Below are 20346 nucleotides of genomic sequence, written 5' to 3' on the forward strand. Positions count from 1 at the left end.
GAGAGAGACAGAGACAGAGAGACAGAGACAGAGAGAGAGAGAGAATGAATCTTAAGCAGGCTCCATGCTCAGCACAGAGCCTGACACAGGCCTGATCCCATGACCCTGGGATCATGACCTGAGCCAAAATCAAGAGTCTAATGCTCAATCAACTAAGCCACCAAGTCACCCTACAAAGAAATCTTTATTTTCAATTGAAACCCTTGTGGGCCAGGCAGCTCCCTCACACAGGCCATGTTAAGAGTGGTCTATCTAGCCAGCCCCATCATTGTCAGACCCTTTGAGTTCACAATTTTATTTTCACTCTCTGGACCTGGAAGTCCTATCTATTCTCTTAGTGAATAGGACCTCCCTTCTGTTCTCTCTAGATAGGGAATAATTAGTGGTACCATTGGGAGAGGACCAGGGGATCAGTGGGTGCTAAGTAAGTGAATTCCAAACTTATGCATTATATTTAAAAAGGGACAAGAATGTGGCATTTTGGCTCAGAGGAAAACACAAGTGCCTTTCCCCTAACACAGTGTGAAGTGTGGGATAATTGCATGCAGCATTTTTTAATGGCTAATTTAATGGCTAATGCTTATGAAGCCCTTACTTGTGCTAGGTACTTTATAGGCATTCTTCTTCTTTTTTGTTCATTTTCGAACAGCACTATAGAGTAGGTATTATTTCCCCTTCTTTAAAGATGAAGAGTATGTGGCAGGGAGGTTGGAGAATGTGGCTGGGACCACATGACCAGGGAAGGGTGAGGGCCTATCTGTGGGCTCACTGTGGAGGCCCAGACCACCTCACTTCACCTGGGCCCTGAGCTTTTCTTCTGTGATGTACCTCCACCCACCCTTCCTCTGCTTCTCCTTCCCCTTCTTCCCTTCTGATGCTGTGCTCTGGTCTCCCTCTGACCTCATTTGTACCTCTATAATCAGTCTTCTCCAGCCCTACCATGTTCTTTATATTTCCTGTCTTCCTCAAAAAAGAATTATCATAGTTTCTTAGGAAAAGAAAAGATAAAATTATAAAAACAAATGTGAATGCCATTTTACAATTTACTGAGCATTTAAAGACAGATTTCATACTTTTGAGCAACTGCATGATAGAAATTTTATCACATCTTTCTTAGAGATTAGGGAAATGAGGTTTAGGACATGAAACCCCTGTCCCAGATGCTTCCATCACCAGATGAGGCCCAATGTAAAACTGTATCTCTGGACTGTGAAGAGTTTTCCACTTACTAGCAAAAATTTCAAACTCCTGTGGTGGCACCATTAATGAGAGTAAGCAAAAGGGGCCCAGTGGGGGTATTTTGGGAATTTCTGCCTTCTACCTTGACCGCAGAGTGGCTGCTTCTCAGCCCCAGGCTGCTGCTGCCATGTGGGAAAGAAGGCACAGGGTTGACAGATTCTTTCAGCATCTCAAAGGAAGGCAGAAATCAGAATGGTTAAGAAAAATTCCCTGATCTTCATTTTTTGTTTTTAGTTTATTTATTTATTTTGAGAGAGAGAGCATGAGCAGAGGAGGGGCAGAGAAGAAGGAGAGAGAATGCCAAGCAGGCTCTGCACTGACAGCACGAAGCCTGACATGAGGCTTGATCTCATGAACCGTGACATTATGACTTGAGCCAAAATCAAGAGTCAATGATGCTAAACCGACTAAGGCACCCAGGTGCCCCTAAGACATCCTGATCTTTAAATGTCAGTAACTACTCCGCATACCTGCATGAGATCCCAGGGGAGGCCAATATGTGCAAGCTGTGTACTGTCCCGAGACCACTAGCTCACAAATTCTCCACCAGACCCCATGACTTCCCATCTCATCTTAAATTGTCCGATTCCCACTGTGACCCCTAGTCTCATTTCCGTTCCTTTCCCATTTGCATTCCTTCTGCTAGCTGACCATTTTCACAGTAAACAGCCTCCTATAGTGTTCTCAGGGGCTCCCTCCTCCCCTCACATGCTTCCTCCCAGCAGCTAAGATGCTTGGTGATAGAATCAAGAATGGCTATTTACAAAGAAGAAGGAGGTAATAGGACGAAGGAGGCTCTGTCCACAAAGCAAGAAACCCTCTACTCAGGCAGTCGACGAAGGGAAACAGAATTGGAAATGATTTTTATTTCAATTAGATTTTAATTAGCTTCTGTCTTGGAACTATCGGATCAGTTCCCAAATAATTGAAAAAGCAACCGTATTTACATCTGTTGCTCCTAAGAATAGCAATTTTGTAGCATCTGATCCATATTGTATTCAGAGGGTGAGAGAGAGGAGGGAAGTTCGATGGGGAGAGGATTTCAGATGAAATAATCAGTGTCAACAAAAGCAGTGCAGCGGGTCAGCTGGGAGACTGTATGAGCACTCCTCTGTAGCCTTGCCCTAATTTCACATGGAATTAATATGGGATGGGTGGTAAGAAGTATTTCATTAGCAGCTTGCACAAACTTATTATAGAGCTCTAGCAACTCTGAATCAAGCACGCTGGAGAATTAAAAAAGCAGATATTGCAGTCAAGTGTGTAACATACAGGAGGGTCAAGTGAGGCATCTTAGGGAGGGAGTCAGGAATGTGTCCTTGGGGCCAGGTGCTCAGCATTGAGAGTGTGTTGGCTCCAGCTGCAGCATTCCCAGTGAGTCACATTTCTCTGTGCTTCCTCCCTTATGGTCTGCTGAGATGAAATATCATGCAGTGAGTGGGGCTGAGACCTGTGTCCCACCTGATTTCCGAAGGCCATTCAAAGATTCTGATCATAACTTTGCAAGATCTCTTTTTTTCTGACAAGACAAACAGGGCTTGCAAGGCTATGAGGTTGATGAAAATGCTTTCCCCATGGGAAAACACAAGTGGATAGCTCTGTGAATTTTCTCTTGAGGAAAATGTGGTGTTTGGGAGGCTAAGCAGCTCATGGCCCCAGTTTCCTCCAGAGACCAGTTTCCTGTTCACAGAATAGTGTGTTTCAGAAAAATTTCTCAACAACATTTTTCTCTGTTGGTATGTGGTTGGTAATGTCTTTGAATAAATACTTAAGGATCCCCTTCCTGCCACAAATTAACCATATACTTGACTACACTTCTTCCCCCTTCTTAGAGGATGCTAGAAAGATGATTGCTGAGTCCCGGTGCCTGAGTCATCTCTTCAGCATCTCTTCACAGTTACGCAGCTTCCTAAGGCCCAGGAGAGGAAGGTCATGCAATTAGTGATTCTAACCCCTAAATTTCCTCTCTTGCTCTGTGTACTTCTCTGGTGACTGAATCTTTTGCAGTGGAATGCATTCATGTGGTACTTGCATAATGCAAAAATAAATTTTACAAAGTCTGCTGCCTGAAAATAAATTTAATATAGCAGATTGTGATTGTGTTTTATGCCATCAGAAATAAAATTATGCTAATAATACTTTCAAGAGTCTTATATAATATAGTTATTGGTCCATTATCACAACTGTTAGTTCTGTCTCCAGCATTGCCAGTAGACAGGTGGTTCTGCTGTAATACCATAAATTACGTGTAAGCAGGGTCTGTGCCATTTATTCAGGACAAATGTCAACACAACATGCATACATATATTCTTTCAGAGTTTTTTTTCCTTAACTACCCTATGTAACTTTATATTCTCTACCCCCCAGCACCATTCCCTTTATTCTGTCCTGTTAGATTTATTTTCTTTATTGAACTTATTACTCTTTAAGATAATTATGCATTTTGATTGCATATGAACTGCCTTGCTCCTCTTGACTGTTAGTACCTCGGGGCAGGGACCATATCCCCAGTGTCTGGCTCATAGTAGGCTTCTAATAAATATTTGTTTAGTCATTCAGTAAGTATTCCTAGAGACCTCCCATTTAGCCAGAATATTTCAGGCATGAAAACATAGACATGAACATGACCAAGAAGGCTCCTTCTCTCATCAAATATACAAATTAGTAGGGAAGGTGGCCAATATGCAGTCAGTTAAGTAAAGGAACAAGATATGAAATAGAAACATGTTATAGAACACCAGAATCCCGAGGATAGGATAAAACACAGTGATGTGACAGTGGCTTTGCACTGCACTTGAGGTGTGCCAGCTTCAGATGCCAGGGAGAGGAGGTGGAGCCTCACAGCAGCCCCAAGTAAGGGGTAGAACAATAGGTTCATGTTGTCACAAGGACACCAGTAGCCCCTGTTGGATCATCCACACCTCCCTTTGCCCTGGCATGCCCTTTGTGTCTCTTCTGCCTGTTGGATACCTATTTTTCCTCAAGCCTTCTGTTAGGTATCATTTTCTCTGTGAAGTCTTTCCTGTTCCCTCCTCCCCGAAGAGAACTGGCCACTGTCCCTTTGCACATATATATACTATCATCCCCTACACATATTTACATTGTCACCGTGACCTACCTTTCTTTCTCTCATATGTTCACATATATTTCTTGATGTCCTGTGGTACTGTAAGTCCCTGTTAGACAATAATGACTCCTCCTTGTATGCCTAGAGTGTGACACAGACACGGATTTTAGGTTCTTGATAATTATTTGTTAGATGAAGAGTGAGGGTGGTCCATGTAATCATGGATAAATATATAAATGAAGGAAATGGAAGGACTCAGAAAGGCTCTTGCATTGCTAGGATTTCACAATTACTGTTTTAAAAACTTGCCCTTCCTTTCACCATCCCAGGAACCTTCATTAACTGCATTTTCTTTGGCTCCTTTTGTATTTGTATGTATGATATGTAGTCCACAGCTGTTGTCATCACATAAATTATAAAATTACATTGAATCCACTTCTGCCTTAAGTATAAGTTCCAGTGACTCCCCACCCCCACCCCAGTACACACCCATATGCACCACTCTGTTCTTCACTATGGTCTAGAGTTCCCTTACTCATTGATTTTCCTGCTAGGGCTTAAATAAATTTCAAGTCATGAACATTTCTGCTTTCAGCTCTCTGTGGTTGACTCTATCTGTCTTTTGATGTATGTATTAATAGAGAACAAATATTAGCAGATAATGTATTGGTGGCCAAAAGATGAAAAGAGGATTCCTGCTAGTGTAATATTCGTGAAAGTCTTGACTTGAACTGTCATAATCCAACAAGGCTAAATTTATCCTTAAATAGATGAAATAACACCAGAGGTTCCCCTAAAAGTTATAACATCTTAATTACTGCCATTAAAATCTCATATCCACACATCATATACATCTTGAACTTCAGTCTTAAAACAGATACGTTATTTTTCAGAGAATCCTAAGGGGACAGAAGTCACACAGTACTGCTGAAGCCTGCTCATACTGGACAAATAATTTTTGGCAGAACACTCAATTTAACCTAATAGATAATGCTGAGCAAGCAGAGCCTTTAGTTCTTCGAACACTGATGAGATTCTATACAGTGTTTTCCTTTGTGTAGTTTCATTATTTGGGAAAGGCCAACATAATATTTATCTGTGGATTAGGCACCATGGATACAGGCAGTAAGCCTTTTAGATATGTCTCCCTAAGTTCCCTATTGAAAAAATATAGGTGGCTAGCGTTCTCGCTGGTTAATTTTGCATTTTGAAATACACAACTTACCACTGGTTTAGGAGCCAGCATATAGACTCATGTGTGAGCATGTTAGGACACAATTGTGCAGAATGAATTCCTTCAAGCTTCCACTTCTCAACCAAGTATGGCAGAGAATATGGAACAAAAGGAAGGACGTTTTTATATAGATGGTGCAGGTCAAAACCTACCTGATTTTTCATAGGTGATAGAAAAGAAGAGAGATAAAAGATAATGTTTTGGGTTTTTTAAGGATCAATATTTTAGTCTATGAGTGATGTCCCCATCAAATAGTGAACACAGAGAAGGAGGTGGTGTAAGGGGTACAATGATTCACTTGAATGTTGACATATTGCATTTGAGTTGCACGTGGCCATCAAAGGCAAGATGACAACAAATATTTTCTGTGTGTCTGGGCCTCTTTTAGGGTCTGGGGATTGAAAAATGAAAGTAACACATGGTATCTCATGGTGGAGGGGCAGGGTGTTTATAATCTTTCAGGGAGCAGAGATGTATAAACATACAGCTATAACGCAAATGCAAATAGAAAGTGCTGCTTGAAATCTAAAAAAAGTAAACTCAGAACAGGAACCTGTCCCCAGGGTCCTGATATTGTCTAGGGAGAAATAAACTTCAGTTCTAGATTACTGATCTCAGAACTTTAACCTATTCAGTGGGCATTATTAAGTACTTCTTGTGTACACTGTGCTCCATTTCTTAATTATAATGCTTCTGAAATGGAGAAGAGCAACTTTTGATGCTTTGTAATTTAATTATATTCTTTAGGGATATTACAACTTCCTTTTGTACTAAGCCCACACTTAACCAGTAGTTTTCTCCTCTGTAATTTGTTCTTTCCAGTATATTTGCCCAGGAGAAGGGCCTGGCCACTGTGCATGAACTCCCCATTTCTCAGACCAGGGAGGAGATTTGTGAGTAAGTGGTAATGGATATACTGTCGTGCTAGTTCATAAATCAGTCTTCTGTCAGTTAGGTGGGCATGAATCCATCTTTCAAAACTTGATCACCTTTGGTTGAGCTGATTAAATTAATTTTATGATTCTGCAGAATGGAGGTCCTGGCTCTGGAAAGGTGGTCACCGCTTGGTTGCTCCATTTCTGAGTGCTTCCATCCAGGGGACTCTGCCTGAAATGACTAATTGACCTCTTCGTGTAATGGCAGAAGTCACTGCTACTCATTTCCAGTTCCAGATTGTCTTTTTAATTTTTTTTAATCTTTATTTATTTTTGAGAGAGAGAGACAGAGTGCAAGCAGGGAAGGAAAAGAGAGAGAGAGGGAGATACAGAATCCAAAGCAGGCTCTAGGCTCTCAGCTGTCAGCACAAAGCCTGATGCAGGGCTTGAACTCATGAACTGAGAGATCATGACCTGAGCTGAAGTTGGATGCTTAGCCAATTGAGCCACCCAGGTGCCCCTAGATTTGTCTTTTTAATACCAATGTCATTGCACTGGTAAAATTTCAAGCTAATACAGTGTCATGGGTTGAATTGTGTTCCCCCTCAAAACAAAATATGCTGAAGTCCTAGCCACTGGTACCTATCAGTGTTACCTCATTTGGATATAGGGTCTTTGTAGACATAAGCAAGTTGAGATGCTTTCATTAGGGTGCATCTTCATCCAAAATGACTGATGCCCTCATAGAAGAGAGAAATTTGGACACATACACAGAGGGAAGTCAGCTGTATGAAGCTGGAGAAATACACTGGAGGTTTGCTGCCACAAATCAGAGAAGGATTGGGGCTACCAGAAGCTGGAAAAGGCAAAGAAGGACCTTTGATGTTTTAGGAGGGAGCAAGATCCTGCCAACACCTCAGTTGTGGACCTATAGTCTTCAGAACTGTGAGCTGATCAACTTCTTTTGTTTTAGCACCCCCCTCCAGCCCCCACCCCCCTCAGTTTATGGAGCTTTCTTACAGCAGCCTTGAGAAACTAATACAACAGGTTATGGTTAGCTCTCAAGTTGGATTTAAGAGTTCACTAAGAATTCCAATTGGATTTAGGGTTTCAGATCAGATTTCAGAATGTTTCTTAAGTGTGTCTTCTCTGGAAGGAAAGGTTAAAGTTGAATCCCAAGGACCCTGAAGTCATTTTGGATCTATCCACTGTGACTCTCAATATGCTCTCTTCCTTTGCCCCTTTATGAAGAAAACCCCTTCTTTATTGAGTGCAATATAATCCAGCATCAGAGAACTTCCCAGAAAAATAGAGCTATGAGCTGGGAATTAGTGACCTGCAATTGTAAAAGAGCAATTCATTAAATCAAACAAACTTTCCTTAAAATTTATTTGGAAGCAGGATACCAGTAAGAGTTAAGAGTTAACAACTCTTTTTTTCTAAATTGTTGAACATGCTGGGATAAATGGGTATTTTTTGCTTTTACATGCTTCATTTATTTTTATGATTAGACCCTTCTCTAAAGTATGGTTCCTCCTAAATACATTTATAGAATTGTCCTTAAATACCTAAATCTATATATGGTTATGATATATGGTTATATATATATGGTTTTGTGTGGTTAGATGTGTGTGTGTATGTGAGTGTAAGCTGCGTACCATTTCGGAGGCTAACAAATACTGTCTGAAGCCTACCCATGGAGTGTATGGGCTAAATAATTGTCCACAAATAAAGGGTATCTATCCTTTGGTTGGGATAAAGAAGTCAGACAGAAATCACACATTAAACTTTACCATAGCCCTAGTCTCTTCGATTTGTGGCTTGAAGTTTGGGCTTCCACCTTTAAAGAATGTTGGTTTGATCTTCTCTCTTCCTTTATTTTGGACTCTTTTTTTTTCCTGGAAATTTAAGTAATATTTTTTTTCCATCACAAGCAAAGAGAGAGGTTGGGAATGAACATGCAATTAGATGCCTAATTGCCTTTTGATGAGGCTGCGGGTTGTAGAGTTAGGGCATGTGACTAGGGATTCTTTAGCTACTTAAAGCATTGCTGAAGAGGCTGTGGTTCAACAGGACCACCAGTTTCATGGTCACTCTTTGAGAGAGCTGCCTGCTGTAAAGACCCAATAGGAGAGGTAAGCACGGTGGGAAGGGCTTGGGGCATGCCTCTTTCCCCTTGAATGGAGAGTAAGAGGGTACTGAAGACCAAGAGATGGCAGAAGCAAGAAAGTGAAATGAAGAGGGCAGACAGGAGGTACACTTGGGAAGACAAAACAATTGCTATTTAATGTGCATTATTTTGTAGGACAAGATGAAAAAGAAAACTCTTCACATGGCAATAAAGGTCTCCATTGCCACAAGGTTTGTACAGGGTTTTTGGGGCCTACACCAATTTGACAGCCTAACTTTGAAGTGTTTAAAACTTGAAGGGAGGAATGCGGAAAGGCAGCAGTTATGCGGGGGAGGTTGCATAGTAGGGAGAGGGAGTCAGGAGAGAGGGTCAAGAGAAAATGACTGCAGTGGTCATTTCTGGCCCTATTACCAGTTATGATGGATGATTTTGGAGAGGCAGGAGGAACAGTGTCTATTTAAAGATGGCAATTAAGAAAATATGTCTAAGTAGAGGGAAAATGGCAGTTCCGATTCTGGCTGTTGATGTGTCTGATGAAGCAGGACTGATTCACCTACAAACTGACACAGCTGCATTAATGTGGCTGAAAATAGCAGTTCTCATCTGCCTGTGATGGAGCTGTGGTGGAGAGTGCCTCATCACCTGTGGGCTTATGAATGTAGATTATTCCCCTTTGACTGAAAATCATTTCTATCTGGTTTCTTCCAAGGGTGTTGAATCACTGCCTTCCATTGTCTGCTAAATGAGTATTTAAACGCCAATTTGTTGTTTGGAGTTTGGACCTCTGTTCATTGGGTGATAGTGAGGTATATTAACCTTATGCTTTTGAAATTTTCTCTTGTATTTTGTGTGAATCTTTTTTTTTTTAATGCCAAGTGTAATTGCTGTGATTTGCCCAATTGCTTTCATGTACATGTAGTGAGACAGGTTTATGATACTGGGATATACGAGTCAGTGAGCAAAATTAAGCCTTCATTATCTGAGTCTATGACTGTAGCTCAGTTATAAAAAAAATGCAGGTGAAAAAAATTTGATTCTGAACTTAAAGAGACCTTGTCTCACACAGACATATTTTAAATATATCCTATGGCATCAAAACTATTGAATTTAGTTATGCTTTCTCTGCATTTTCTCTCACCAATACTGCTGAATATCAGGATTGCTGGGTGTAAAAAGAAGCATTCCCTTGTAGTTTTAAATTAAAACATATTTCCATTTTTCACTTAGGAGCTAATACCCATATATGTTTCTTGTCCTTAGAAAGGTAAGACACATGTACAATTTAAGGGAAAAAGTAGAGAGGCAGAATTCATTAGAGAATGGTAACCCCCTACCTTCTGCTTTTCATGGGTTATGCTCCACAAATGAATCTTCTTAGAAATCTCTCTGGGTTCCATCTACAAGCCAGCACCTCCTGGGGTTGTCTGTAATTGGGCATTATGATTTCGGATTCTGGTATTCTTTGAGGGAAGAGCACAAATAAAGGGTCTGATGATAAAGTGAGAATTGCAGAAGGGATCTTGGTGAACCAACACACCAGGGATAGAGTGTACACGTGCAGAGAAAAGCTCACACTGTGAACTGGTTAATCAAATCAAGGCACAAATAGGTACTTCACACGCTGTCCCTGTCCCAATCTTACATGTCAAAGTGGGGGTACTCCATTTAATTAGAAGGTACAGTCCAACACAGCTTTCTGAATGTTGAGATAAAATTACAAATCACATACTTACCATTTGGTGAAGTCTAAAAGCTCAGAGAAGTTGGCATAGTTCAGGTTTGATCTCTATAGTAATTGGAAGGAACACCAGATGTGCAATAACCTTATGGGCAATTGACGAAAAAACATTACAGAGGCTAAATTGATGAATAGAGAGGAGGAGCAGTGCATGAGCAATATGCATATGGAAATAATACAGACTGGGGAAAAAAAAGTGATCCAATACAGGTTCTGTTCTGCTATTGCAGACCAGAAGTTTTGCACAGCCAGCTATCTCCAGTGTCATTGAGCTGCTGTAAATGTTAACGGGAGTATTTTAATTTCTCTACTGTAGAAATATCTACCGATATTTTCTCTGGACTGAAATCTGGTTTGACAATACACAGCTAACATTATAATTAACATTAAAGATATATTATTAATATACAGTTAATATTAACAGAGGTAGATAGCCAGGGACTTGAAATGCAGACCATTTATGAGAAAGACATGAGAAAAATATAATTTGTGAACTCTAACTATAGACCAGGGAGGTTTTGGCCAGACAGACATAAAGGGTAGCACCAGATCTGAGGCGTAAGGCTGTTGATGTTGGCCAACAACAGACGCCAGGTTTAGAGAAACGGCCCTATGCCTTTAGATCTTTTATCTTTTTGCTTCTCCTCAGGAGATGAGTCCTTTCTCAAATACTATCTGGTGGGAGATCAGAGGCCTTTCTTAAATACTATCTGTGCACTGTAGCTATTTTATAAGTTTCAAGGCTTGTGTTTTTGTTTTTGTTTTTCTGGGCCTGTCCTGCTTTCCCATCATTCATTTACTGACACATTCAGTAATGTTTACTCATTCGTTTATCCATAACAACAGCTACCATTTCTCACATGTCCACCCCCTGCCGCTGAGCTTTACTGTATTATTTCTGAGCCTTACTAGAGAGAGAGAGCCTCCAGTAAGTTATCCTTTCTTTGATTCCATTTCCTCACCTGCCAAATTGAGTTAGAAATATTATCCACCTCCATAAGGATTAAACAGCTTCGTCCATTTGAGGCATTTAGCACATGACAATTACCCAATATTTCCGAGCTGCTCTTATTTTTTTTTTTATTTTTTAAAGTTTATTTACTTATTTTAAGTAATCTCTACACCCAATGTGGGGCACAAACTCACACCTCTGAGATCAAGAGTTTCATGCTTTTCTGACTGAGCCAACCAGGCACTCTCAAGCTGCTATTATTTTTAAATCAAATTCCCATTTGAGTTAGTTCACTATAATCACCTGGAGCTAATGTGTCCCCTCCAGAAATGCCAAATTATACTTAGGTTAGCAGGAATAGACATAGCTTGACCTAATTCTTCTAATACTGGAACAAATAGTATCCTAACTAAAACCTTCTGATAAAATTAGGTGAATTTTAAAGTTGGAATCATCTGGGTTTTTAATGTCAATTATTTCAGTTCTTCACCATGCTGTTGGAAAAGTTATTTAAGCACCCTGTGCCTCTCTCTCTCTCTCTCTCTTTTTATTTCTCTCTCAAAGAAGGGTAGTCTTCAGAGGGTACCCTTTCTGGAGACCACGAGGCCACCTGCTCCGTTCATTGTCTGGCCTACTGTACAGCACATGGTCATCCACTTAAATCTAGTTCCCTGCCCTCTGCTGCCTGCCTACTTCATCATTTATTAGGAAATTTACTGAGCTTTCTATGATTTCTAAATAATAAATAGCCGATGTTCTAGATAACTTCAAAGTAAGCATTGGCTTTCTTTGGGGCAAAACCGAGTTTTTTTTCAGCTAAGATGTGATGTTCAAAAGTTTGCCATTTGTATATAGCATAGGACAAAACTAGCAAACACTAGAAAAAATATTTTTCCCTCTATTGGTAAACAATAGAATGATTTTCTTTTCTTGTTCCTTGAACTTGTTTCATGAATGAGTAGATTCTAATTTTAGAGCAGCTTTAGGTTCATAGAAAAATTATGTGTGAAGTACAGAGAGTTTCTGAATTTTCCCTCTTTCCCTACACATAGCCTTCTCCACAATTAATATTATGCATTAGTGCAGTTCATTTGCTGTAATCTATCAATCAACATCGACACATCATTATCAACCAAAGCTCAGAGTTTATACTAGGGTTCGCTCTGTGTGTTCTACAGTCCATGGGTTTTAACAAATGCTTAATGACATGTATCCACCATTATGGTATCATATCAAATAGTTTCATTGCCCTAAAAATCCTCTGTGCTCCACCTGTTCATCCCTCCCTTCCACTTAGCCCCTAGCAACCATTGATCTTTTTACTGTCTCCATAACTTTCCTTTCCCTGAATGTGTTCTAGCTGAAATTGTACACCACATAGCCTTTTCAGATGAAGCTTCATACTCATTTCTTTTTAGCACTGAATAATATTACATTTTGTGGATGTATCAGTTTATTTACCCATTCACTTACCAAAGAACATTTTATTGCTTCCAAGTTTTGGCAATTATGGATAAAATTGCTGTAAATATTTATGGGCACGTTTTTGTGTGAACGTAATTTTTCAGTTCATTTGGGTAAATCGTAAGGAGTGTGATTACTGAATCATTTAGTAAGAGTAAGCTTAGTTTGTAAGAGAGCCAAACTATCTTCCAGAGCGTCTGTATCATTCTGCATTTCCACCAGCAATGAGTAATGGTTCCTGTTGTCCCAGCTCCTCGTTAGCATTTGGTGTTGTCAATGTTCTGGACTTTAGCCATTCTGATAGGTATGCAGTGCTATCTCATTGTCCTCATTTGCAAGTTCCTACCGAGGAGTGGTGGTGTTGAGCATCTTTTCATAGTCTTAATTGCCATCTCTATATCCTGTTTGGTGAGATGTATGAACCTTTGCCCATTTTTTTTAATTGGGTTGTTCATTTTTTTTATTGTTGAGTTTTAAGAGTGCTCTGTAGATTTTGGAAAGCAACCCTTTGTCAGATGTGTCTTTTGCAAATGTTTTCTGTTAGTCGGTGGCTTATCTTCTCATTCTCTTGATGGGTCATAGAACTTTCAAAATTAATTTACCAGTCATGAAAAAAGAAAAAAAATGTGTAACTAGAAATCTTTTTTAATCTTAAATTAAGTTACAAAGTGTTAGGAAGAATCTGATGCTGAATGGGTCGATATTTAGAGACTTACTGTCCTATTACTTTTTTTTTCTTTTCTTAGTTGTTCTTTCTTTTTGCCTTCACTTTCAGGAGCTCTGACTTCGAGAGTGGTGATTCCTAGTACAGGCTATTTATAGTCGCTAATTGTATTCAGACAAGCCTCTTTGTATGTGTTCACACAAGCGAACCTTGTTCGACCCTACCTCATATCAGAAAAAAGGAACAACAAATACCACCTTCCCTATAGCTACATATTTTCTTATGTATTACCATGACTTATAAGAATCATGGGTATAAAAGAGAAATTCTGTGGAAATAATGCAGTAAGAGATAAGTTGAGAGAAATATCTTCTTAACAGACAAGTGGACAGTTGATCATTAAAACACTGAGGCCATTTGGGGAAGTGCTCTGGTCATGCTTTATGAACTAGGCTTTTTCTGCTGTCTGGAGTAATCTTGGCACGAGCAGAAAGGGAAAAAGACAGATCACATGGCTGTGGGACGTGTCTATAAAAGCAAACACAGATGCCTTTTGCATTCTCCCCCTGACTTTGCCATTGCCATTGACTGGGGGCCCTTTCACTAACTGTGTTCAAAGGAAACTGTCACTGTTCCACTCATCCTGGCAGACTGGAAATTCAGAAGATAAGAAAGCCTCCCTGGCATGAAATGCACTGTGAAATGTGTTTGAAAATAAAGTTGTTAATGACAATTGCCATCAAAACCAGTTCTTTCAAATGCATTTTTCATAGTTTCCAGGCCAAAAAGAGCTTGTCTTGTATTGAAATTTCAGATGGTTGGCTAACTGTGTGACAGACAAGCAAGCATATTTAAGTATGTACAAAGACACATGAAAGAGCACCTGTGCATCTGATTACCTGTCTATAAACTAGATCCACACATACTGTTCCCAGAGACACATGAGATTTAATAGTCTGGGGAGCTTCTGCTCACAGTCACTACACCTCTACACCTGGATATTTGTGGAAACTGCCTTCTGAGAGAGAATGAAAAAAAAAATCCTAAAAATAAAATAAAAACAAACAAACTAAAAACCTGTGTGCTTCAGAAGGTGGTGGCATCAGATATGGACAGAGAGGGGGAAAAATAACCTAAACAGCAAGAAGAACAAGAACAATTGTGAGGCGACCCCACTGGCCCATAGACGCATTCCTTTGTTTTGGCCTAACAACCTAGCCCAGAGATATATTCCCTTCTCTGTCTGAACTCCCCCCACCCTTCACTCTATTAAACTAATTGAAGTCCTACCAATTAGTAATGCATTTAGGTTAATAAGCTTCCTCTGGGATGACTAAAGGGCTAAGAGGCATTTGTGCATTGGTGTAAATTTGTTTAATTAGAGTTGTTTTTTAACAACCCCTTTTCAGATGGCAAGCTGAAATCATCTACACTGTGGAAAGAAGAAAGGAATTGCCATTTATTGAGAGCCTATCATGTGTCAGGCCTGGTCACTTTAGATTCTTTATTTCATCAACTCTCCCAGTAGTTTTTCAAAGTAGGTATTATTTACTGTTGAGAAAACAGAGACACGGATGGCTTTAAAAACTTGTCCAATGACACCTGTCAAATGGACAGGGTGAGGTTTGAATACACGCTGATCATATGGAGAGATGAAGGAGTTGGTTCTAAAATATTTAGGGTAGGCAGAGTTGATGTTTGGGCAGCCTAGATTACTGTGTATCTAGAGGCCCATCTACAGTCATAAAGTTGGACTCAAAGTAATCCATTCATTCATTTAAGAAATCAATATGTTTTAAATTAGACCACACACCAGATACTTTTAATAGTTCTGGGGATATGGATACTGAATAGGCAGGTGACTACTGTCATGAGGCTCATTGTGTAATAAGGGGAGACAGATAATAACCAAGTAAATGCATAATTTAAAATGTAGCATCAAATAATGCTAAGGGAAGTGAAGAATGGAAAAAAAAAACACAATGGGATAGAGGCTCATGGAGGTACGTTGAATTGTGACTTTGGATTATATATCAGATTATTCCCTCTCTGATCTAAGACCTAGAAGACAAAAATATCTTCCTAAGCAAATATCTATGGGGAGAAACTTCCAGACATAGGGAAGAGAAAGTGCACTGGCTTCTGGTGGGTGGAGTTGACTGAAGGCCAACGTGAGGGGAGCACAGTGAACAGGGTAAAGTGGAATGAGAGGGAAGCTTGGTAAACATAGAAGGGTGCTCTCTCTCTTTTTCATGATTGATGTTTAAAGCCATTGGGAGACTTTTTGAAGGCAAGTGCTCTCTGGTTTTCTGATTAGAAAGGTTGCAGCTGAATAGGGATTGTATGCACAGAGGTTAGTGAGAGCAGTGAGGCCAATTACAGATTATAGTGCCCAAGTGAGAAGTGAGGTTGACTTGGCCTGAGAGAACAACAAGGGATGGAGACAGATGGGGGAGATTCTAGATATATGTTGGAGCTGGAGTGGGCAGTGACAGCTGGTGCATTGGGTGTGAAAAAAAGGCAAGAGAGAAATCAAGGCGATGATTAGGTTTTTATCTAGAACAATTACATGAACGGACATTGTGTTTGGTGAGCACAAGCCAGAGAAGGACTAGGTAATTTTGGAGAAGGGTGGGTGATGGTGCAGAAAGCAAGATTTTAGATAGAAGTAGTGATTCGTATTAGACATTCATATGGGAAGGTCCAGTAAGTGGTACACACTCACGACTCAGAATTAAATTGGGGAGTCTCCAACACTTCAAATTTTTACTGACAAGATCAATGAGGGAAGGAATTAAATTGGGGGATCTTCAGCACTCTGATTTTTTGCTGACAAGATCAATGAGGGAAAGATGTAGGCAGAGAAGAACCTAACTCTTCAAAGTTTAGTTGTCCAACAGAGGGGGGTTGGGCAGTGAAGGACCCAGAGTAGGATAGTCAGGGAGGTAGAAGAGAGTGTGTGTCACAGGAAACATGTGGTATGTTGTTGTTGTTGTTGTTGTTGTTGTTGTTTTTAAAAGACAGTGGTCATCTGTGTGGAATGCCAGCTCATCACGAAACAAATGCTTTCAAAAGTATGGAGGTATTTGGTGATCTTGAAGAGCTGTTTCAGTGGAGTGGTCGACATGAAAGCCCAAAGGGGTGTGTTCAAGAGAAAATGCACTGAGAGTAAGTGGAGACACAGAGTGTGATGTGTTGCAGCATGGCAGAACAAAGGAATGAGGTGGTAATGGAGAGAGATGCAAGTTAAAGGAAAAGCTTCTGCTTGTTTTGTTGGTTCTTTATAAAGGGAGATGTTCCAGATAATGTTTCCGTGTTGATGGGAATGACCAAGAGAAAAGCATCTTTGATAATGCAGAGGAGAAGTCATGCCCACAGTCGTGAAGCTCTTGAGCAGTCAGGCAGCAGGAACCTATGGCACAGGGAAATGTGTTGGCCCCTGAGAGTGGCTGAGACGTGTCTTCTCATTTATCAAGTGGGAGGAAGAGTGTGTGGACAGGTGGTTGTAGTTTCCTAAATATACTGACAGTAAGAAAAGTTGGTCTCTGTGTGAGTGCTTCTGTGCTCTCAATAGTTTATGAAGTGAGATTTTAATGGCCGGGAGGGATGGCAGGATGTGCAGAGGTGAGAAGGTTTGAGGAACCTAGGTGTAAATGGTGTAGACACAGAGTTTGCAAAGGAGCAAGTAAACCAGAGAAGCAGGGTAGAATGACCTGGCAAAGGTGGGAGCCCATTCAAATCCTAAGAATAGGATTTAGCATTCTCTTGAGATTACTGGCAAGGCATATAATCTATGAAGAAATACATTCAGAGATTGAAAATGGACAATCTACATACATTGTAGTATAATAATAATGAATATTCATTAAGTGCACTTGGCATGCATTATTTCACTTAATCCTTTCAACTTCATGAGGTGGATGCTATTAGGGTCTTCATTTACAAATGAGGCAATTGAAACCTGGAGAAGTGAAGTGAGCTATAGAAGGTCCCACAGCTAAGAGCTTTGAGACAAGCAGGGTAGAAACCAGTCTACATAATGACAAAGAGGTGACCTCACATCTCCATGCTCAACCACCTACTCAGAGCACACCTGGACTGTTCAAAGGCAAGGCCTTCACCTGGGTGGGAACACAGACATATGGTACTTTTATATTATTAAAAATCTCAGCTGTGTAGCACAAGTACCACTAGGGAAAGTGAAGGTCTTGTTTCCAGATTTTGTCTGCTTTATTCAGCTCTCTGGGATCTGGGACTTAGGTCACCAGGAAATGAGGGGCAGGCTGACTGAGCCATGGGACCTGCTTTTGCAAGGCAGAGTGCACACATCCACATACCTGCTCTCTTGTCATCTGCAGCAAAGGGAAAACCTTTCTCTCATGTTTCTCCTTGTAATCTATACATCACCCGAGAGACTCCTATTTCCCCAGGGGAATGTTCCAGATCTGCCTGGTATCCCTGAGGGCCAACTGGTGCTGGGAGTTGGAGTCCTTTGCGGTGTGATAGGGAGTGATACAAGTGGTAGGAAGAGATATGAAACTGCTTCATCCATCAGGGAAATGTATGAGTACCAGTGATGCAGCAGGGGCGGGGCTGCGAGTGATCCCTGAGGTCCTAGAAGGCTGAGGGTCCTCAGCAGCTGTGCAGCTTTGAGCAAGCTCTCTTGATCTCCCACCCAGGAGAAGGCTGCTCTGCACATCATCTGTGTAGAGTTAGCTCTAGTGGAATCCCAGGGAGTTACACAAAATACCATCATGGGGTCTGTAATATACCCTGAGCCAGACTTGCTGGCCTGAGGAGAGAAAGTAGGCAAGGAAAGGTGAATAAGAGACAAATCTCCGTGTGTTTACACCACATTTTAATAATTGGCTGATTACGGTCCATTTGTATTTGGTTTCACTGGCCGTCAGATAGAAAGCTGGGATATCCACTCACACCTTGTAATTGCCACTAATTTTTTCCCTTTTCTCTGCACAGTCAAGACAGAGTTGCAGAGAAGCCATGGGAGGTGGGATCAGACTGAAGTCAGATGAATATGCATGAGACAGGACCAGCCAAGGTTCTGAGGAGATGTTTGGTGGGGCAGGATGGGAAGGGAAGAAAGGAAGAAGGCTGGAGATGGAAAGAGAGGGGGGGAAATACCTTGAATTGGAGACAAAGGCAAATGGAAGAAAGTGTCGAAGTCAGCACAACAGCCTTGCTAGCTTAATTACCATAATGATGTAAAATAGCCCAATCAGCAATCTGGGGCTAATCTTTCATGTATTACAGGTCTCTCCTTCGTAGAGCTTCACAGCTTAAATGCATTTTTAATGAAGATATTCGAGGCAAGCAGATAATTTCCTCATCTTTACAGGAGAGAATCAGAGCACATTAAATGGGCTGTTCCTCTTGCCTGTAGCTGTCCAAAGTTCTGGCTTTGCCTGTCACATGAGAGCAGATCCTCTTCCAGAATGGGTTGCCCTGCTCTCCCACCCCTCCTTCCAGAGGCAGTTGGGGAATTGCTTAGATTGACTGACATGGAGGGAGAGCTAAAGCTCATCCCAAGGGACCTGTGCTGTGTCTTGCCCAGTGCCTAAGGGATGTCTGGATCTCCTCAATAGGGATGAGAGAGAAAGGACTCCAGGGACATTGCCAGCCCCATGCTGTCTCAGCAAGCAGAAGCTCAGCCTGTTTTGCCTGTGTTATGCTAACAGTCCAGATACGACTGGCAATCATTGGAACATGAAGCCTAGACTTAAAAGTTCATCTGAAGAAGTGCCTGTGACCCTTGCATGTCAGCAGGATAAAAGAGCAGTCCAAACCAGCATCTCTAACCCCACTTCTAGCCATGGCAGCTGGACAATCCCAACATCTGAGGTCTCATTGTTTACAACACATTTAAGTGATTATGGAATCAGATGGATTTGACCAGTGTAGGGTTTTTGTGCAGGGTTTAATGACGTTGGGACAGAAGCCGAAAATGGCTGGGCTAAACAAAATGCTAGGTATCTGTAATAGGGCTCCCTTGAAAGGACAAAGTTGGGGATTAGGTGAGGGGAAAGAAAATACCAGCTACCGATTATGAATGTCCTGGTAAGGCAAGGGCAGACTAAATTCTGGGAAAGTTTTAATTATTCCTTTTCTAGCATATCCTCCTTTCACCAAAATGCCTAAGATAACAACTTTAACTCTTTTGATGTGTGTAGTGAATTCAGCAGAGTTTCTGGAAACCATGCCTTCAACCCCCTGCCCCACCATTTCCCATTAAACTCCCTGAGTTCCAGTCAATGGCATACATCTTCTCAGTGGATCAGTGTAGGGCAAAGGAGGGTCTCGCACTGTACAATACATTTTCAAAAGTGAACTCTATCATCTGTCTCACTGTTGATCTCTATTTATCATCTATCTCTTTTGCTTCCTTGAGGTGGGAGCTTGAATGTCTCTCTAGATGTCTATAAGACACTGGGTAACCTAATTAATTCAACCTCAAACATTCATGTGTGGAATATGAAATGCTTTGCTTCTTTTCCTACTTTTGTGTTTTGCAGAATGATGACAAGGTGGATAGTAAGAACTTGCAGTGTTAAGGTTATCAGGACTCACATGTGAAAGTAGGTTCTTCACCTTCTAGAGGTTAAGGGTACTGCCTATTAATGATCCCTAAGACCTCAAGATGGCAGACACTCTTCATGTTCTTTATCCCTTCCTTTGTTTGATTCATCTGTTCATTCTTTCATTCATTCAGATCTTACCATGTTCAGGCTATGTGCAACACCCTCTAACATGTGTAAGACAAGGAAGGTGCTTGAATGAGAGGGATAATATAAGCATTCAGAACAACCTCCAGACTCTGAAGATTGTGGTTTATCACACACTATGAAAGGAAGCTTGATAATGTTGTTCATTCAGGCCATTATGAACAGACTAGCAGCCCCCAGTTACAAACATGCTTTGTTATGTAAGTTTCTTGGTTGGCTCTTTGGAAATAAAAAAATATGCT

General features: G+C 40.9%; 1 protein-coding gene across 12 annotated transcripts in view; it reads left to right on the plus strand.

Annotated features, from left to right (window-relative positions):
* OPCML (opioid binding protein/cell adhesion molecule like) overlaps positions 1-20346 on the plus strand; it is a 1065414-nt gene that overhangs the window by 653613 nt on the left and 391455 nt on the right. For 5 of the 12 annotated variants that reach the window (XM_053900247.1, XM_053900250.1, XM_053900245.1 and 2 more), the window contains one exon: positions 6363-6437. The exons of the other annotated variants lie outside the window; for them this stretch is intronic. In XM_053900247.1, coding sequence (XP_053756222.1) covers positions 6363-6437 — 75 coding nt within the window. The remainder of the gene's footprint in view (positions 1-6362; positions 6438-20346) is intronic. 12 annotated transcript variants of the gene reach the window in all.

This window comes from Panthera pardus, unplaced genomic scaffold (assembly GCF_024362965.1).
Source record: "Panthera pardus isolate Hobbes unplaced genomic scaffold, ASM2436296v1 HiC_scaffold_12, whole genome shotgun sequence".
Lineage (NCBI taxonomy): Eukaryota > Metazoa > Chordata > Mammalia > Carnivora > Felidae > Panthera > Panthera pardus.